Here is a 19,900-nt window from a genome sequence, read left to right as displayed (position 1 = left end):
TAGCACAGTAAGTCAAGAGGCGTGACTTAGTAGCTCAGGTGTGACCCTGCTCTAATGAAACCATAAGACTTATGGAGCTGTCTCACATTCAGCCAGCTGAGACTAAGCAGAACTAGTAATTGTCTATATTCATATATAAACTGTATATATACACATATAACTGTATACATATTACTAGTATCTGCTTAGGAATCTCATTATTTTATCCTGAATAGGGCAAAGGAGAGATATTTATTGTAATTTATTCATTGTAATTCCTTCCATACCATGTTTGTCTCCTGGACACAGCATTTTACAAGGCACGTTTAATTTTGCACGTGCACTGATGGCAAATTTAGACAAGCTATTGGGATATAAATATGAATTTTACCCAAAAGATACTCTTTTTCAAATATAAATTTTAATTCTAACTTTAAGAAAGTAGCTCTAAATAGCTCCATATTTCCTTTAATAACACTACATAAACATGCAGATTTCAGATTTTAATTTCTTATTAGTAGAAAAAAATTAATAAACAGACTGGAATGAAGAATATAACTTTGTGAGTTCTCAAAATATATTTGATTCAACTTGTACATATGATCAGGTTTTGTGTGTGTGTGTGTGTGTGTTTAATCCGTTCAACAATAAGAAAACTGGAAGGCAGTCCAAAGTCACTTGGAACAGGACCACAGCATGAAGGGAGGCTTTGCAGAAAAAGCACCTCCAAGATTTGGCTATTTCCAATGTAAAAAAGGAGTGCAATAAAGTTATGCACTTCCTTCGCAGTTTCTGCTCAGTTGTTCCACAGACTGATGCTTAGATGAAGTGCTTTGAACTGTGGATGAACACACTGACAAATGATTGCAAGAAGCAGTTTTGCTTCTTCAGGAAGCATGAAGTTGTTGCACAATTCCTACTGTAGTGAAGGAAATAGAGCGTACAGATTATTTAAAAGTAAACACAATAGTATCAGAGAAACACTAATTCCTTATTTTAATTGATAAAGTATGCATAAAATATTTCTAACTAACAAAATGATAAAGTAAATCAACACTGATCACTATCTATACATAGTCAACATGTACACAGGCTGTGAGAAGTACAACGACCTTGACATCATATGATTTCCCTCATTTTTTTGCCAAGTAAAGTAAGGTTTATCTACTGCAGGCCTCCATTTAGTGCTATTTTTAAAAGTTTTGAAGAAGATGGTCTCATTAGACCAAAAAAATTTCAAAAATCCTGAATACAAATCCTGCAAAGCAACGTGTCTTCCTTGCAGATTTGTGTAGTCTCTTTGCTGCCCCTCAGCCACTTTGCTATGATTTCTGTTCATGTTTCCTACAAGGAAAGGGTTCACTGAGTCCTATCCCAGGCCATAAAGATACAAACTAAAATAATAACAATTCAGCCTTTGGAAACCAATGAAACAGGATAAAGCATAGACTATACATCTCTTACCTGGTGGCCCCATTGCACACACAATTTGAACATCTACAAGTTTAATCACTGAGCAGTCCTTAAGGTCATACCAATTCCAGTGATCTAACCACTGCCTTAGTAATTCAACAGGAGGTTGAGCGCCATAGACCTCTCGGGCTGGCATGTTAACATCATCTACAAATACAACCTGAAAAAGGAAAACAAAGGATTTTGTATTTATTTATTTTGGTGAATGGGAGTAATACACTTCACTACGTGTTTTTGAAAAATGGCCCTTAAGTTCTTAATGGAATTGCTGCTGAGTTAAATTAAACCAAACTTAAGAAGTAACTGTGCCAACTCTAAAGATATTCCAAAACATAACTATAGAGGAGAGAAAGTCTGTATTTCTCTTCTTTTATCTCAGTGTATTTAATGAAAAATAGCAAAATAACACTTGCTATTTAAACCTTTCTGTGCTACTTATATGCCCTTTCTTGGAAAAAAGATGGAGTCAAGAAGATCCATGAAATTCTGAAACTTTGCTGAGACTATGGTTCTGTTTTTAAATGTATTAAGCATTACATCTTTCTTGACACTGTTATTCCTAAAGCATAGGCCACTGCTGATCAGGAAAAATCTTGACACGGGTACTAGTTGCCTAACGCAACTAATGCAAGTTCTAGAAACACATTTATGCATTTTATCTCTCTTCTCTTCCTTTAATTGATACAGAGCAGAAATTTGGTGAAAAGGAAAACAGGTTAAATCATGAGCCTTGTTAGCATTGTTATCTGAGCACCATACTGAGATGGTTTTGAGGAGAGTTACTGACCCTTTAACACAAGGATCAAGGAGAATGGAGAACCAAGAAACACCCATCCGGGTTTCTACATTGTTTTTGTTTATTTGTTTGTTTACCCCCAGAGCTACGTAAGCCCTCTTGATTTATTCCACATCCCCCTTCCCTGATTCCTGTGTAGATGAACAAGGGCTAATAATGAGAGGGCTGAACAAGCTTCTGTAGCATCCCCATAACATGCAAAATCCAAGTGTCAAACCCACCATCACCCCGCTTTTAGATTTACATAAAACTCAGAAACCACAAGACTGTCAAGAGCTATGTTTTTAGCAACACCTTACCTATATAGAACTCTTATGTAAAGGAAAATATCACAAAATACGGAGGGGGAAGTATGATAATACTGTTTACCATTATTCATATCATAACATTTTTTCTGTTGATTAAAACAATATGCATAGTACTGGGAGAAGGAATAAAGAAGATGGGAAACATAAGAAATAAAATATAAAAGAATAAAAAAGAACCAGAATTCCAAGGGCTTATTTGAAATTGATCAACCTTTCTTGATATCAGTTGTAATCAGTTGAGAAAACAATGCATTCACATATTTGTTTGCATTTAAACACTTATTTACATATTGAAATATATAGGTTACCATTCTTTTCCCAAGAGGGGGTCCAAAAATTCCTTTTCTCCTTTTATCCAGCTTAGACATTATAATATTCTGAGTCTGAGCTGCTGTAGTTTGTGCTGAAAAGTTAATAAGCAGTGGCTTGTAGACTTCTTTATTCAAATTATTTAAAAGAAAATTCTGGAAGAATTGTGAAAAAAGTTAAAATATATACATAGATAAAGTTTAAAGCAATTTAGCAAACAGCAATCAGGCATTTTTCTATAATTTTTATTCCATTTAAATTTATAAAGCAGTAATTTATCTCTAAGGTAACTCTTATTTCATCAGATAAACCAATATTCTTTAATGATTCAAAAAAAAATCATGAACTTAATTTGTTAGAGAAAGATTTCTACCTCACAAAATAGGTATTTTCAGATCTTCTAAAAATAACATACCTAGTATATTATATTATATTCAGTGTGTTAGTATCTTGCCCAAACACAACATTTCATACTACCACTTAGAGTCAATTTGTATTTAAGCCACACCCAAACTGGCAAAAGTATCCACGGGTCCTAATGCTTATGCCTAGTTTTGAAGAGTTTCCAGGAATATTTCCTAAAAAGGACATAGGAAGAATATCTAAAGATAAGCTTTACCGTCAAGATTGATATTGTTTTATAATGCTAACTACCTTCCAAAGTCCCTTTTTTGTTAGCTTCAATTTAAACTCTGGGTGAAATCTAGATCAAAGTCACCATTTCAAGTAAGACTGAACGGGACTCATTTCCTACCCACATGTGAGAAAAACCACAGCGTTGGAAGATAACCTTCCAGCAATTTCTGCATATAAATTAATGTCTCTAATGAATAGCTTAATCTATGTCAACAGCTGTTGGAGTTTTCAGACCACAACATCTTTCCAGCAGAAAGAGCATTTGATCTTTAACCTCAAAGGAAAAATATGAACTTTTCCACAAAAATGTAATAATGACAGTGCAAAAAAACTGCACAGCAACGTGACTCAATAGCCACATTTCTTCCACTCTTTTTATCAGTTCTAAACTCCCACAAAATATCACTTTCTTAACTACCAACCCAGAAATGAAGTGGGCCAGTAGAACCAAGCCACATTCCTCATTAGAAAGAAATACTTTATTTATGCTTTATTATATTTCTGTCTTCTGTATTTCAGGAAGTCTTCTATGAACAGTTCTTGTTCCAGTCTTAATCTTAACTTTTTAAAAAATCAGTTCAGAAAAGTAACTTAAAAACAAAAGTAGGTTACAGAATCTTTAGTCAGTAACTTCATTTACCACAGTAAATTTAATGACACAAAAGGAAGGAAAGGTAACAGATTCAAGACCATGAAACCAAATTTATTTTATCTGCTTGCAGATAAATGGCTTCATGCTGATTGCATGAATCATCAGAAGCAAAACTCTCTACAAAAAAGACACAATGGAGGGCAAAAGAACAAATAAAACCATTTTTGTGCAGCTCAGAGGAATGGCTTACTTCTTCTCTTTTATGATTTACTTAGAGAATCTTATTAGCTAAAAATAAAGTAATAGATTTTCCATATCTCCACTAAGTTATACACTTTTTGCCTCAAAGAAAAAAAAATAAAGAAAGAAACAGCTTTCCCATGGATCTATATGGAACCCAATGAAAAATGCTGAACTGGAAATCTCCATAAGTGACCGTCAGCAACAGGACCATTATATTGCTACACTTCCCTTACTTATCAGGCTTTAGTAGCCTCTCAGAAAGATTGATGGCATCAGGATTTAACCCACAGTATCTCTCCGATATGTATGAAGAATTAAAAGTTATCTAAACTTTTTAATGTCATCCGTTAGAATCATTTTCTATGTAACCCGTATGGTTTTAATAACCACATGACAAAAACAAAGGAACAAATCATCGGTTAGTGACTGAAGAAAAAAAAAAAAGGAACTAGTCTATCCCAAAATAACAATGACCCAATCATTTCAAAATGCAAGTAAAGTCTGCTTTCAATTCTACAATGGCATATTCCTTAAGACAGAAGAAATAATATTCGTAGAAATGGAGAAACTAAAAAACGTTAATCGTGATTTCTTATTCTAATACCTAGTTATAATGCTTTTTACAAGATAATTCCCTTTGATTATAATTTTGTGAACTCTGAGAAATACACTGCATTGGGCTGTACTAAGTCATTATTTATCTTAAATGTTTTTATTATTTACTATCATGCATTTTAATTACCATTGTGCATACAGAGAACCAATACATGTTGCCTCTTTCAGTATAAAAATGCAAACCAATCACTTAAAAAGTAGTTGTCAATGGTTTGTTCTCAGTTCAGTGTTCACCTTATTTATCACACAGAATTCAAATCATACTGAAAGACAATATTAATAATTTTATTGCAAGCTTTTCTATGGCACACACCAGTACAAAGATATGGAAAGGTAATGGGCAAAATATTATCAAATTAGATAGCTTACTTCAGAGAACAAAAACTTGACTTTTTTAAGAACAGTACTTCCATAAATCAGAACCCATGGATTCAAATCAGCCATCCAGTAGATGAGAAACACAATAATTGCCTGTGAAAAGTTTGACTTAGGTGACTTGTCTGCTGTTACAGAGGACTTCTGTCACTGACGGACAGAATCAATCCCCTAAAGCAGCTGTTTCCTCTGAATGTACTGCAAACTTTGAAGTTCTGCAAGTGGAATAGAGGTTCTACATAAAACAATGTTGTTTGTTTTTGATGTACATAGACTAATACTCATAGTAGTAAGACTGGGATCGAAAGGGGGGGGGGAAGTGTACGATCATGTAATTCAAGGGTTTCTCATAATGAACACAAAAGAAATATCAAATTATTGTGTAAGGTAGAATACAATGGCTTCTGAATTCTCTGTTTTAATACCATAATAGACTTTTAAATGTATTGTGTTTCATATACAAAGAATATGCAATACAATATTACTATCCAGGTAAGATGTTTGACTTCAGATGCCACTGGTATAACATAACTTCTTTAAATATTAAACAGTTGATGACATTGCTACCTCTCAGAAAATGAATAGCAATGACACAATTAACTATATTTTGGAAAAAAAAAAAAAACTTTTTTCTCCTTTTTACAGTCAGATTACCAAGCTTAAAAATCCTGAAACTAGAACAAGTATTAGCATTCTGCCATAAAGATCTTGTTTCAGAAATAGAAACAGCTACAGTCAAAATAGATTATAACTATTATTTATGTACCTTTTTCATTTTCTCTCAAGGACCAGGACAACATGGGTAAAGAATATTTGGCATATTATAAAACAGGACATACAATTGTTTTGATTAAAATTTTCTTTCTCTTGAAATGTGCAGCTGTTTTTCATTGTAATGACCACATACAGCCAACTGATTATCTGAAGAAAACTGCCTGGGAAGATCCTGACTAGCCAATTCCCCCTCTCACTGTAGTCTGTTTCTATAAATAATTCTTTGTTTCTATAAATAATTCTATAAATAATTGCTTTTATTTTTTTGCCTTCATATTTGTTTCAATTACAAGATTCTTGTTCTTGTCTATTTTCATTGCACGGAATTACCATAGTAGAATCTGAATAAAAAAGTTATTAACCCCTAAACTTTTCAACAATATCAGCACACATTTTTTGCTGCTTCCAAGTTTAGTACCTAAGCATTTCTTTTGTTGTTGTTTTGAGCAATCCTGACTGGATGCCTTAGTAGTCTTTTGTACATCAGTGTCTGTGTGGACCATCCCAAGTATATGTGGCATAAAATAACAATGCAAAGTAAAGCAATACAGGAATCAAACTGAAGAGTTATTAGCAGCTTCTTCTAGCAGATATTTAGGTGCTGCTTAAGAATTTAGTCTAAGCGCGTGAAGAACAAAAAAAAGATAAAAAGAAAAAATATTCTGCCTTTTGCTACATAGCTTTTGCTTTTTTCCTTTCTCATAATTTCATAATATCCAAAAAATCATGTCTTATTTTCCTTTTATAAACAATGCCATCAAATTACTCCTCATCTAACCCCATTCAACAATCTCTAAAGTCAGTATTAAAAGTACTTACAGTAATATAGGTACTTTTTCCAGTTCCTGTTGGCCCCACAAATATAGAAGGTTTTTGATGCACTGTCAACAATTCCATCAATGCCATATATCGAACTGTATCCAGAGTTGGTACAATTATTTCATTAAACATCACATCTTGAGGTATAGGAGGAGCTGATTTGAGTGTTTCCACCCAGGGTTCCCAAATTCCTGTTCCCTATTTTAATTTTTATGAAAGTTAAATATTTATAATAAATATGAAAAAACAGCATAGAATCAATGCAAATAGGAAAATCAAAGTTCTATGAATTAACGGATGGGTTTATCAGATGATATTAGAAAGGATTAAAAATAATTTCATAGGTTTTTTTTCAACACTATCAACTTAAATGTTTATTTAACTTGATGCAATGTAGGGCTGTCAATTCAGACTATTTAAACAGAAACGTAGTGCCTGTACCTCAATCATGCAATTACTGTATTACTGAAAGTCAAAGATTTTATCTCTCCTTTTATACCTATACAAGTATTACATATAATACGATACATAAATATGTAAATAAAATAAATATGTAAAAAAGCATACTCATCTTTTTCACAGAATCTTTATTCATTATAAATATCTCCAAATTATGGAATTTGAGGAGAAATCAGTTTTAGTGCCAAAGCTCCACAGCAAAGTTTTCTCCTTTAGATCACACTACTAGAAGAGTCTTTAAAAGATGTCAAAACTCTCCAGCAGAAAATTCATATAACTCCTTATATGAATAATATCATTGTAAACAGTTCTAAAAAAACCTGTATGCTCCTTCCTATCCCCCAAAATCTTGGGATAAAAGTCATGAAATTCCTAGAGATCACTCTCTATTTTCTCTCCTCAACTAAGAAAGAACATGTCTTTAGGGATTATTATCAGAAGACATGAAACCTTCACAGCTGATTGAAATCTCAGCCACTTTCCTTGCCAATATGCAGGAATCATGCACAAGCAGAAATCTAGACAAAACTAATTCTCATTGTACAGCAATGGGAATTTACAGGAACGACAAACTCAAGAAGGGTACATTTAGTTTGTTTTGGAGGTTTTGGAGCATACCAGATAGCATATGTGCATTTTCTCCACTGGAATAGTTGAATCATAGATTCCCATCTTAAGCCCAAGGGAAAGAGGCAGAGGAGAAGCAGCACAGAAGCAGATTTTCTGCCAAATTCTTCTGCTACAACAGGTAGTTGTTCTGGTAGTTGCAAAAACAAGCCTTGGTGCTGTAAGTCCCAGCCAGAACAGTGGACCTTACACTGGCTTGTAAGGAAGGATATCCTGCCTAATTCAGTGACAAATGAAGCAGGCAGAAGGAAAAAATAAAATAAAATAAAAAAATTACAATACACAACTTGTAGTATTCATAAAAGAGCACTTGAAAATGAGGGGCAACATCTTATTTTATAATCCTCACCTTTTTGACAAACCGATAATCATAAATTGTTCCTTCTGTTGGAAATTGAACAGTGAAAGCCTTTGAAGCATGTCGATCAATACTACTCAACAATTTATATTGTTCTCTTGTCTCTTCACTAATTGGTCCATTAAGCATTTCTCGCACAACTTTGTCAAATTTCAGTCGATCATCCTCCTTACAGCTAGCTCCTACAGACCATATAAGTGAAAATAAAAAAATACCCTAGAGTTGGAATAAAAATAAGAAACATGAATTTGGTACCTGTATATTACAAAGTTCTTCTGCATTGAATCAAAGAAATCTTTATCACAAATTACTATAGAATCATACCATACCAACTTGATTTTATGTATAAAGCATGGGACCATGCTTCTGGTAAAACAGAACACTGTTTATGTTGACTATCAGAATCTGATCACCTTTGATGTGCAGCAAAATGCCTGACATGCTCAGTGCAGAGCCTTTATTTTGAGAGAATTCAAGCATAGACTGGCCTTTATTCAAAAAAAAAAAAACAGCTTATCTTTCTCTTATTCAAAGGCCTACCCCATACATTGATTCATACGTTTATTAGCAGGGCTCTTCTTGAATTGCAATCCTTAGATAGCAAAGATTATCCTATTCCTACTATCCTAGTAATAAACAGATACCAAAAACTGGAGAATCACGCAATTTTCTTTGGGTGATTTTATAAAATTCATTAATTTTTATGAAGACATCAAAGATGGAAGACTCAGCTATGCATCTATTGTAAAGTAGGTATTATATAAGTAATAATATTTTCCTCAGTGGACATTACAAAATATGTATTATAATGACAGAATATAATTATTATTGCTTGTGAAGTCAATTCCACTAAAGCCTGATTTGCAGTTCTCTATTTTGTCTGTTAATCATACTGCCTACCTCAAGCCAAGAAAAAACGTCATGGTCATTCATAGCTTTAACTTTGGTTTCATCAGTAAATTCATCCATCATGCAGTCCATCAGATTCATTAGTGATCGAATTAAGTTTGTATCTGAAGTAGGAGACAGTTCCTGAAAAGAAAGAAGAAATACTCTTGACTGCAAGTGTGTTTTACTCACTGAAAAGAGACCACTGGATGCTTTTTTATTAGTAGTAGTATTTTTAAATTTTTTTTACTCACTGTGGAGATAACAAAAAATCTGTAGGTATGTGTGCCTAAGATACATTCAGAACCAAGTTAATCATACAAACATCTTGTTCACAAACCTGCATCTTAAACAGTAGTTTAAATATATATATATATATATAAATAAAAATTAACATGGCCCCATTAAAATGAATTATTCCTTTGGCACTTGGAATTGAACGTAATTCATACACTGATAGATTCTCAGAAAAGCTCTACCTTTGTGTGTTTCCTAATAAACTCAAGACAGAGTGGAGCCATTCTGTCAAACAGGCCTACTATAAATTCTTTATGAGTGGAGCTGATTCCTGAAGGTACTGTATTTAGCCATGACATCATTAATGGTCTCCAGCCTAACATATGGGGTTCCATGTAGACCATACCACACCTTGAAACCTAAAAATAAAGAAATGGGTGCATGTTATCTTATGCGATCTCCAAAGTTTTTTCTTATCTAAAAGAAATTAAAATATCATTCAATGTTTAAATATACAGTTTCTGGGATTATTAGAAGTTGGTATGAAGTGTACAGTGTGGTTCTATAAGCCCTGAGACAGATGATCAAGATCAAACTTATCTTTATCCTTGAGCCAACAGACCTAATGTCAAAGAGATTTTCCTCTTAAATAGTATGAGTTCCCAACATTAAGGTCATAAAAGATAATAAACTGACTAGTAGTCCAACATTTAATTTTAATTTTTAAGTTCTATAACAGTTTCAAGTAAAAATTCCTTTCCTGTATGTCTATGCAGATATTCTGTTCTGTTTATATTATTATCTGAACTGATACATTCAGGAAGAAATGTTTGCATTTCATAAAAAGGAAAAAATAGGTGTAGTAGAGATAGGTAGGTACCATAAATGTAGTAACTGTTGGTTTTATTGGAGTTTGTCCATGAGATTAAAGATTTCTCCATGAATTATTTTATTTTTCTTGTCAGGCACTTACAAAGGCCAGACTCCAAACAGTTACAGGCTCTTCAGAGGAACACAAAATTTCTCACAACATATTGTGAGATTATGAAAATTTTAAAGAAAACCAACCCACAGCGTCCTTTATTTGAAACATATATCAAATAAATACAAACTTAAAATTATTCTTCTCAGTTAAGTATTTTTGAAAAATTAGAAAAGAAAATCTTCACTGTATACCTCGATAATGAAAGATAATTGTAATGTGTAATTCAAAGACAGGTAACTTACAGTAGCAGGAGAAGCAACTTCTAAATCCATTGGTTCAAAAATAAGGCTCATCTGCTGTGACATTTGGATGATCTCTCCACTCATAAGGCACAACTTTTTATTATCATCGAGCACAGTATTCATATTCTCAATCCATACTGCATCCACTGGTCCATCAAAAATCAGCCATTTCCTATCTGGGGTCTGGTTTGAAAAGAGAGAATGGAAGGAAAGGGTAAAGGGAAAAGGGAAATCAGATATTTGTATTTTACTTAATTACGTATACTGTAAAAGAACTATTTTAGAACTAAAATTGTTTTACACACACATAAAAAAATGAAAATATTCTGAGTACAGATTGGTATTGACAAGTAGATTCTGAAATTACAATCTATATTCACAATTTAATTTTATTTCTTTGAAGCATATACTGTAGTTAATTACAGAAGGTTAATATTTTTACTAGATTCTTACAGCTACACTTGCAAAGCAGTACTTTGCTTCAGTTAAACTGCAACATATTCAAATACTTTGACTTATGACAAAACAAATACAACTTACCAGTGCATACAATACAACTCCATGCTCACCATGAAAGTCAATAGGACTAACTTAAGAGATATGTTGATAGAAACCTAAATGTCATGTTTGGTATTTTACAATATAAGCAAGTAGTCATACATTTCTTACAGCAAAACACAAAGCAGTTGTGCAGTTCTGCAAACACTACTAAGAGTAAACATATGCATTGAAAGGTCATTTCTCACAAAGCTCTAATGCTGTTAGTACTTACTGGGGAAGAAGCAAATGCTCTGAAGCTCACTGCTAGGATGCCATCTGACCATTCATGTGAAACTGCATCAAATTGTCCATATAGCTGACCCATTGTTATGGATTTGGGATTTAAAACAGTGATCTGAACTTTGTTTTCTTCCATCAGCCCCTAAGGACATAAAAAAGACACAAAAGTAATAAAATCTGTTAATACTAAACATGCCATTTATTATGCCATACTTTTGATTTTGAATTTTACAGGTATTAAATCTTCATAAAACTTCCAGCAGGTTAGAGAGGGAAAGACATCATAAATATTACATTTGAAAGACGGTTTACAAATGTATAAAGACAATTATCCCAACTTCATCACACGTAATTGGAAGTATAATTTTAGTACTGAACAACAGCTTGATAAAAAATAAAATGGATTTATTTATAAAAATGGATTTACTTAAAAAAAGGGATTTATTTATTTTTTCAAGTGTCTTTATTATTATTATGTTCAGATTCCTAACTTTCTGTGAGAAACCAGGAGTTTCAATTTCTCATGTATTGGTTCTGGAATTAACTGTGACACTTGATCCCACTTATGTTATTCTTTACAGAAGTGATTGGTCATTTGAAACATAATGAGAATAATTAGCTGAAGAGGAAATCTTTCTTCCAAATAAAGCTACGCTTTTAATGATTGTCATTACTTTTGAAAGGCTTGCACTTCAGAGTTTTCTTGATTCACTCTTACTATCTATGACCCTGGCGTTGGCTGCATGGCCAAATACCAAGCCCAATACACAGTATTTGTAAATATAAGACATAATGGATACAGAGGCCTACTGTAGTTTTTTGCATGTTTGTAACTATCCTTCACTGATGGCAAGACTGCTGGGCATGGCAGAAAAAGAAGGATTTTCATTAAATTTTGACATTCACTTTGCTCTGTTTTCTGATAGCATAACGTGGCATTTTCCAGGATATGCAAAACGCAATGAAAAACTGAAATTATTAAAATGCCTAGAAGCAAATAAAAGAACTAAATAATTTAATGAAAAACAAATACTCCTGTTAGACTCCACCAATGTACTTTGTAGAAAATTTCTTTTCCTTATAATGCTAGTGCTAGTAGTGGCTGTGAAGTATATCTTGTTGGGAAGGGACATGAGAGTAAAAATCGAGAAAATATGTAACTACATAGCCTAAGGCTCAAACACACCCTGACTGTATGACCAGTTTAAACAATCAGAATGTTTGTAGCAAAGAGAAGGAAGAAAAGGTGTTAATTTTATCAAAAGGAGGATCAGACACTTGTTCCCTCTTCTCTCTGTTTCAATCTCAGGATAAGCACTCTGGTATAAATTGGGATTATTTAGTTTCCACATTTACATGGTTTTATTATATTTTTATCAGAAAAACTTCAAAACTTTGTGTAAATTGATCTATTTGTTTGGTGTAGTTCTAAACAGAATAATCTCTTTTGAAATAGAGTTTAATATCTCTCATGAATAAGTAGGAAAGCTGGTACAAAGCTGTCACAAGGAAAAATTTATCCTAAAATTTAAAGTAGCTAATTCATTCCTTGTCTAATGTGATGAAAGAATTCAGAGAAAATTCCGTATGTAGAATCATATGAAATACGTATCTCTAAAATTGGTTCATCTTGTCTAATATGTCTAAAGTTTGAAAGAAAAGCTTCTCAATCTGTTTTCAGTTTTTGCTTATACTGCTCTAGAGTTTCCTAGAGTAAATTTCATATTCAGTATAAATACTAAAATATTTTTTAAAATTTGTTTGAAAATAGTTTTCACCAAAAATATTTATAAAATATGTTTAGATACCTTCTCACATATGTCTCCCAGTGCTCCTGCCAGAACTCGGTATGCACAAGTTTTTCCACCAAAAGGTTCTCCAACTATCATAAAGCCATGACGCACAATCATCATCTCATATATCTGCAAGATCTTCATAGTAAATAGATCAGTCATTTGCAAATTCATAGCAGAACAGTTTGTTTTGATGGCTTCCAATAGGTCATTGTAGTCTGGTTTTGGTAGCTTCACACCAGGAAACAAATCAGAGGTAATACCCTATCCAAACAATTAATTGGAAAGTACACTTATTTTCACAGTCATTTGGTTTGAAACTTATGCAATCAATCCTTTGTCCTTTAACACTAGGCAGACTAATATCTATTTTGATTAAAATAATCATGAATTTCATATCACCCTTGTCTGAGCTAAAATTGATTTCATAACTTATTAACGATATTTATTTCATGTACAGTTTCCATGTTTACCTGTGTACACAGAAGAGAACTACCTAAGCATGCTCTTTCCTGATAAATACTAGCTTCTATCAAACTAGTTTATAAAGCTTGTAGTACTTAGAAAGTTGAACAAGATTTTACCTTTCTCTCTCAATAACTGAAAAATAATTCACAGAAATCTAAATTAAAAACCAAAGTTTCTGCATTTTTTACAACAAAACAAGAAAGATTAAAAAAAAAGTTGTAGAACAAATTATGTAAAAGAATCTCTTTGATATCATTTTATTAAGACAGACCTGAAGTATCAACTCTGAAAGTAAAGATTACTTAAAGAACTTTCAAAATTAAACATTATTTAGAAATGATGATGACAATAATCACTGGTGAACTTAGAATCATATTATTTTGACATTTTTCATGTTACTGGGTATTTTAGTTTCCTTCTAACACATACTTTGGTTTTCATTTAGCACTGTTAGCTTCCAGTGTTAAAATGTTAATGACCATAAAACATCCTGACATTAAAGCATATCTATTATTAAAGTATATTAAAATACATGCCTAGCATTCTGTGCTACCAGGGGCACATTTTCCAATCAACAATGACAAAAACAGGGCTTTTCCAATTAAAATAATATTTCCCAAACAGAAATAACCATGAAGCTGTGTTCAAGGTGACCAGATTTTTTTGTCTGAAACACATTTGGTATAAAACTTCTATTACTCATTCATTTATCTCCTGCATTTTTTTTCACACTGTCTGTTAAAAATTAAAAAGTTATGCACTTGTGCTAGTTTATGGTCTTTCTGTGCCTAATAGATTTTATAATTGAGATAATGAGAGTAAAAAAAAAAAAATCTATTAATGTTTTCCTTCTTACAATGTGGATGACATAACTATGGCAATATGAAAGAATATCATATTAAAAGAAACCAGTTAGTATTGGTGTAAGTTTTACTGCTGGATAGAATGGTCTCCTTCACAACAGAGCAGGATCAATGTTATAAAAACATATTGAAAAAACATATGAAAGTGAAAAATGTATAGTATTACTCATAAATATACTTAATTTCTGTATACTAAATTATTAACGTTGCTATTCTTATTTTTAAAGACTGAAATTCAAAGAAACAACTAGTGAAGATGCTTCAATTTTCACAGACAAATTCTCTAAGCTTATCTTCACTATTTAAAAATTTGTGAAAATATGCTCATGACTCAATTTCAGGAAAAAGTGTGTAATTTAGGTAGAACTTTAACTAGATCAGACTAACAGTGTCCAGAGACCTATGTTCAGTTTCTAACTCACTACTTTTTCTGTATAACTTTGGGCAAGCCAGTTACCTTTTCTGTACTTCGGGTTTCTAATTTTTTCATAAAATTCCTATAGTAAAGAACTTCTGTATTGCTTTTGGGCCCTCGTGGATGTTTTATTATCAAAATGATCCAATTTTATTTAATTATAAAATTACACAAAATAAGTATTATGTACTGAAAATATAATTGCAGCTAATCTTTATCTTTTCTACCTCAAAAAGTGGTAAATCATGAGACAAGAATTTAGGCAGGTTGACATCTGTAATGGATCTAAGTAGCAAAATTTCTTCATCCTCCAATGGATATTTCAGCTAAAAAAGATATAAAATAATGTTAGTTATTTTTATATGTTTAGAAAACAGATGTTAAACTTGTAAGTTTTACAGAACTGTTCTTGTTGTGCATCTATGTAATTATTTTGGCAGGTTCAGGTCCACTGACACTAGCACATGTTCTGGATGTATGTTTATACTTTGATATCAAAGTGTTTACAGGGGCTTTCTATAGTCAGGACAATTTCACTTTATTTTATGCCCAGTTATGGCTATTGTTATAAATTTAATATTCTTTTTTTTTTTCTAAGCAATTGATTTCTTGCTTTATAAAGTATATTCCTTTTTCTTCCTAAATAGGACAATTTTTCCTGCTTTGAGGTAAACCTTCAGCCTTCAAAGAGGAAAAACTAAAAGTTTGCATAGAGATATGTTTCCTAGAAATATATGTGCATGTTTTTGCCATGATACACAGCTTGTTTACTTTTTTGTTTGGTTTCATTTGTTTATTTTGGGGAGCCAGGTTGGCAATAGGATGATTATAGTTTAAAAAAATGGAAAAGAAAAGAGTTATAATTTATATTAGTCTACCTAAATAAAAATAATTGAATAAATGAAAAGACAATATATTAGCAAAATCTTTGGTCACCAGTGGGGTCCCTCAAGGCTCCATTTTAGGGCCAGTCCTCTTCAATGTTTTTACAAATGATTTGGATGTAGGACTAGAAGGTGTTTTGAGCAAATTTGCCAACGACACCAAACTTGGAGGAGTTGTGGACTCGGATGAGGGTGGAAAGGCCTTGCAGAGACATCTAGACAGATTGGAGAGCTGGGCGATCACCAACCACATGAAGTTTAACAAAAGCAAGTGCCGGGTCCTGCACCTGGGACGGGGCAACCCTGGCTATAGGTACAGACTGGGCGACGAGACACTGGAGAGCAGCCCCGCAGAGAGGGATCTGGGGGTTGTGGTTGACAGCAAGTTGAACATGAGCCAGCAGTGTGCCCTCGCAGCCAGGAGGGCCAACCATATCCTGGGATGCATCAAGCACAGCATCGCTAGTCGGTCGAGGGAAGTGATTGTCCCGCTCTACTCCACGCCGGTGCGGCCTCACCTCGAGTACTGTGTGCAGTTCTGGGCACCACAGTACAAAAAGGACATTAAACTGTTGGAGAGTGTCCAGAGGAGGGTGACGAAGATGGTGAAGGGCCTAGAGGGGAAGACGTATGAGGAGCAGCTGAGGTCACTGGGCCTGTTCAGCCTGCAGAAGAGGCTGAGGGGGGACCTCATCGCGGTCTACAACTTCCTCGCAAGGGGGAGTGGAGAGGCAGGTGACCTATTCTCCATTATCGCCAGCGATAGGACCCACGGGAACGGTGTTAAGCTGAGGCAGGGGAAGTTTAGGCTGGACATCTGGAAGAGGTTCTTCACCGAGAGGGTGGCTGCACACTGGAACAGGCTCCCCAGTGAAGTAGTCACTGCGCCAAGCCTGTCTGAATTTAAGAAGAGATTGGACTGTGCACTTAGTCACATGGTCTAAACTTTTGGGCAGACCTGTGCAGTGACAGGAGTTGGACTTGATGACCCTTATGGGTCCCTTCCAACTTGGGATATTCTATGATTCTATGATCTTTTCATTCGTTAATAATGCACTTTAAGACAATACACTTCATTCTAAACAGTTTTTCTTAAAGACTAGAGAGATTGAAGTCACATTTGGCAGAGACTTATTGGAAGGAGTTCACATGCAATGGGAAAGGAATCTGAGCTTGTTACGAAAAGCAGAGGAAAGCAGTGGCCAACAAGCCAAATACAACTCTCTGAATTTCCATTTATCTAGAATTTTTGAAAGATAATCAGCACCATAGGCCTGCCATTCTGAGACAAGTGGTTGTGTGAATGGTCCATTAACTTTCTCTCTTCTTGACTTTCCTCAGCTTGTGGAAACATAGCCTTTTTGTTTTCATACATATCACGAGATGAAATGCTCAACATCTACTTTCCTTTACATAGAATAGCATACCTTCTGTTATGAAGGAGCCACACTACTGACTAAGTTACTGGGTTACAAAGAAAATTCGAGAAATCATTTACCTTCAGGTTACCAGCAGCAGTGAGTACTGACTTCACAGCTCTCATTCCATAATCATAATGGTGCTGAGAAGACAACTGCTCTGAACACAGACGGTACGTAGCAACAATTTTTACTGATAGAGGTCGAGCAGTAACAAAACCACAAGAATACAGAACTATCTCTGCAATCATGGCATAATCAGGAACCATCATAGCTACTGTTCTAAAGAGAGCCTATTAAATATATAAATGAAAAATCACATAAGAAAAGGTTACACATTATTATATATAACTTTTTCTACAATTACATAAAACACTAAATCTTTTCATTATTTCATTAATTCGGTGGTAGCCAATTTAAATTAATTTAAATCATTATAACTGAACTACAATATATTCAATGTTTTTCCATAACCACCTAGAAATACTTTAGTTTCCATTGTGACAATTCATGTTTGTCTTCATGCTTTCTTCATTAAAGATTAACAAAAAAAAAAAAAACAACACACAAAATGCCACAAGCTTTAGAAGGAATAGGGAAATGAAATACAACTGCCATAAACGAGTTGCTGCTGTCAGACTTCATGTACTAGCATTGTTTACTGCAGCCTGTGATTCAATTTTACAGTAGCTTAATCAAACAAGCATCAGAATATTTTCAAAGTTTCCACTGCTTTTCGTATTCTACCAACAAGTTTTTGCAATTTCTTCTTTTTCATCTACACAAGTAATGATTTTGAATCCTGTATTCACAGTATGTGTTAATGAGTAAAGTTCCCAGACAGTTCTGAGAGATGTTTACGAAGGTTGTACATTATCTTCATCTTTATTAATTGATCAATATATTTGCTCAGATTTTTGTTTCTTTCTGTAGACATATGACAACTATATTTAAGGGGTAAAAAAAAAAACAAAAACACAACATAGCACTCTTTTAGCAATCACAAATAGGACAGAAATCTCTTACATTACAAATACCACAAGTCCTGTCAGATCAATCTAAATCATCTGTCAGAAATAAAAAAAAAAATAAAACCTCAATTTTTTATTCAATATTAAGATATTATTTACTGTTTGTACATTATAAACTGTTCATTTTTGAACTTTTAGGTGCTTGGGTCAAGAAACACAAGGCTTTTTTTATTTTTTCTTTCTATCCTGAAAGACTGATAGATGTAGAATAATCCAACCATTTCCCGACATTTTTAAATTCATTGTATTTCTATTTTTCAGTTTAATTTTTCTTTACAATTTCTTCTTCTGAGAGAAGATGATTTTTACTTTAGTATAGTAAAAAACTGCTTAGATGAACTGAAGGTAACTGATTTTTAAAAAATTCTTTATAATTTCTGTATTTAACCAAAAAAATATTTTTTCACTTTCTGTATTAACTATTAAAAGCAATAAAATGACAAGTGCTAGAAATACCTTAAGATTGTCAGGAAGCTCTGAACGCCCAGCATAGCCAGGATTCATGGTAATGAAGACAGCACACGTAGGGTTCAGTTTCAGTTCTGTTCCTTCAAATACTAATAAATCAGATCCTGAATTAATGCCTATGGAGAAATAAAAAATAATGTTACTGTTGGAAACTTTTTGTTGCATCTTTATTCCTTTTTATATGTAAGAGAAAGTTATGGTTAATATAACAGTTTACCTCTTTGGATAGTAAAAATCTGCTGAGCAACAACTGAGAGTACTTCCAAATCAATCCTGTTGAATTCGTCAAAGCAAGCCCATGCTCCACAAGACAACAAGCCCTAGAACAGACAGACATAAGATTAATTTATTGATGACCACCTATTCTGGGCATACCAACACTGATCAAAGTGATTCTGTAACGAGAAAAAGTTTTAACTTGCAAAGGAAGAACTCATATCTATAATCCAGAGCACTTAGTTCTCAGACTCACTCCCAATAGCAATTGCTCCAAAAAGAATGATATTTAAAAAGTTTGCTCCCCCTCCCCCCAAAAAAAGACAAAAAATCTTGTATAAAGTAAACCAAAAAAAAGACAAAAAATCTTGTATAAAGTAAACCAAAATTCTAATTCGTCTGTCATATTCAAAGCGCCTATCAAATACATACAATTACGACGTTTTACCTTTAGAGTCAGTATTTTGCAGCTGAACAAGGGGGAAGATTTCACCTCTAAACAAGACTACAAAAAACTACTCTTTCTCTTCTTTTCTGTCTATGCTTGACAGGGTTTAAAGTGACAACAGGCAACATAAGGAATTCTGCAGGGCTAAAACCAACGATTTAATTTACAGTACAAACAAAAATGACAATCCTTTTACAACATATTACAGCACGACATGTTGTAAAGTGTAACTAAAGAGCAGTTCTCTTTTCCTACAGCTCTGCTTAAATTATACATCTTTTTTGAAATATGCTCCCCAAATGTACTGTTTCTGTAGTACAGATAGTCTTTAGACAGACAGCATCTTGTAATTTGTTAATGGTTATTCTAAAATTCCCATTTAAGATGAAGAATTTTGCCTT

General features: G+C 33.4%; 1 protein-coding gene across 16 annotated transcripts in view; it reads right to left on the bottom strand.

Annotated features, from left to right (window-relative positions):
- The window catches only part of DNAH7 (dynein axonemal heavy chain 7), a 120,433-nt gene that overhangs the window by 59,537 nt on the left and 40,996 nt on the right, over window positions 1-19,900 (bottom strand). For 14 of the 16 annotated variants that reach the window (XM_066999915.1, XM_066999914.1, XM_066999916.1 and 11 more), the window contains 13 exons: window positions 19,053-19,155; window positions 18,824-18,951; window positions 17,417-17,629; window positions 15,262-15,360; window positions 13,304-13,552; window positions 11,488-11,637; window positions 10,716-10,898; window positions 9,731-9,907; window positions 9,264-9,395; window positions 8,355-8,579; window positions 6,920-7,117; window positions 2,865-3,020; window positions 1,444-1,612 (listed from right to left, as the gene is read on the bottom strand). In XM_066999915.1, the coding sequence (XP_066856016.1) occupies window positions 1,444-1,612; window positions 2,865-3,020; window positions 6,920-7,117; window positions 8,355-8,579; window positions 9,264-9,395; window positions 9,731-9,907; window positions 10,716-10,898; window positions 11,488-11,637; window positions 13,304-13,552; window positions 15,262-15,360; window positions 17,417-17,629; window positions 18,824-18,951; window positions 19,053-19,155 (2,182 nt within the window). The remainder of the gene's footprint in view (window positions 1-1,443; window positions 1,613-2,864; window positions 3,021-6,919; window positions 7,118-8,354; window positions 8,580-9,263; window positions 9,396-9,730; window positions 9,908-10,715; window positions 10,899-11,487; window positions 11,638-13,303; window positions 13,553-15,261; window positions 15,361-17,416; window positions 17,630-18,823; window positions 18,952-19,052; window positions 19,156-19,900) is intronic. The other 2 variants (XM_066999912.1, XM_066999920.1) reach the window with 2 other exon arrangements.

The sequence above is a fragment of the Anser cygnoides genome, chromosome 6, assembly GCF_040182565.1.
Source record: "Anser cygnoides isolate HZ-2024a breed goose chromosome 6, Taihu_goose_T2T_genome, whole genome shotgun sequence".
Classification (NCBI taxonomy): domain Eukaryota; kingdom Metazoa; phylum Chordata; class Aves; order Anseriformes; family Anatidae; genus Anser; species Anser cygnoides.
This window is presented reverse-complemented; position numbering and strand designations above follow the sequence as displayed.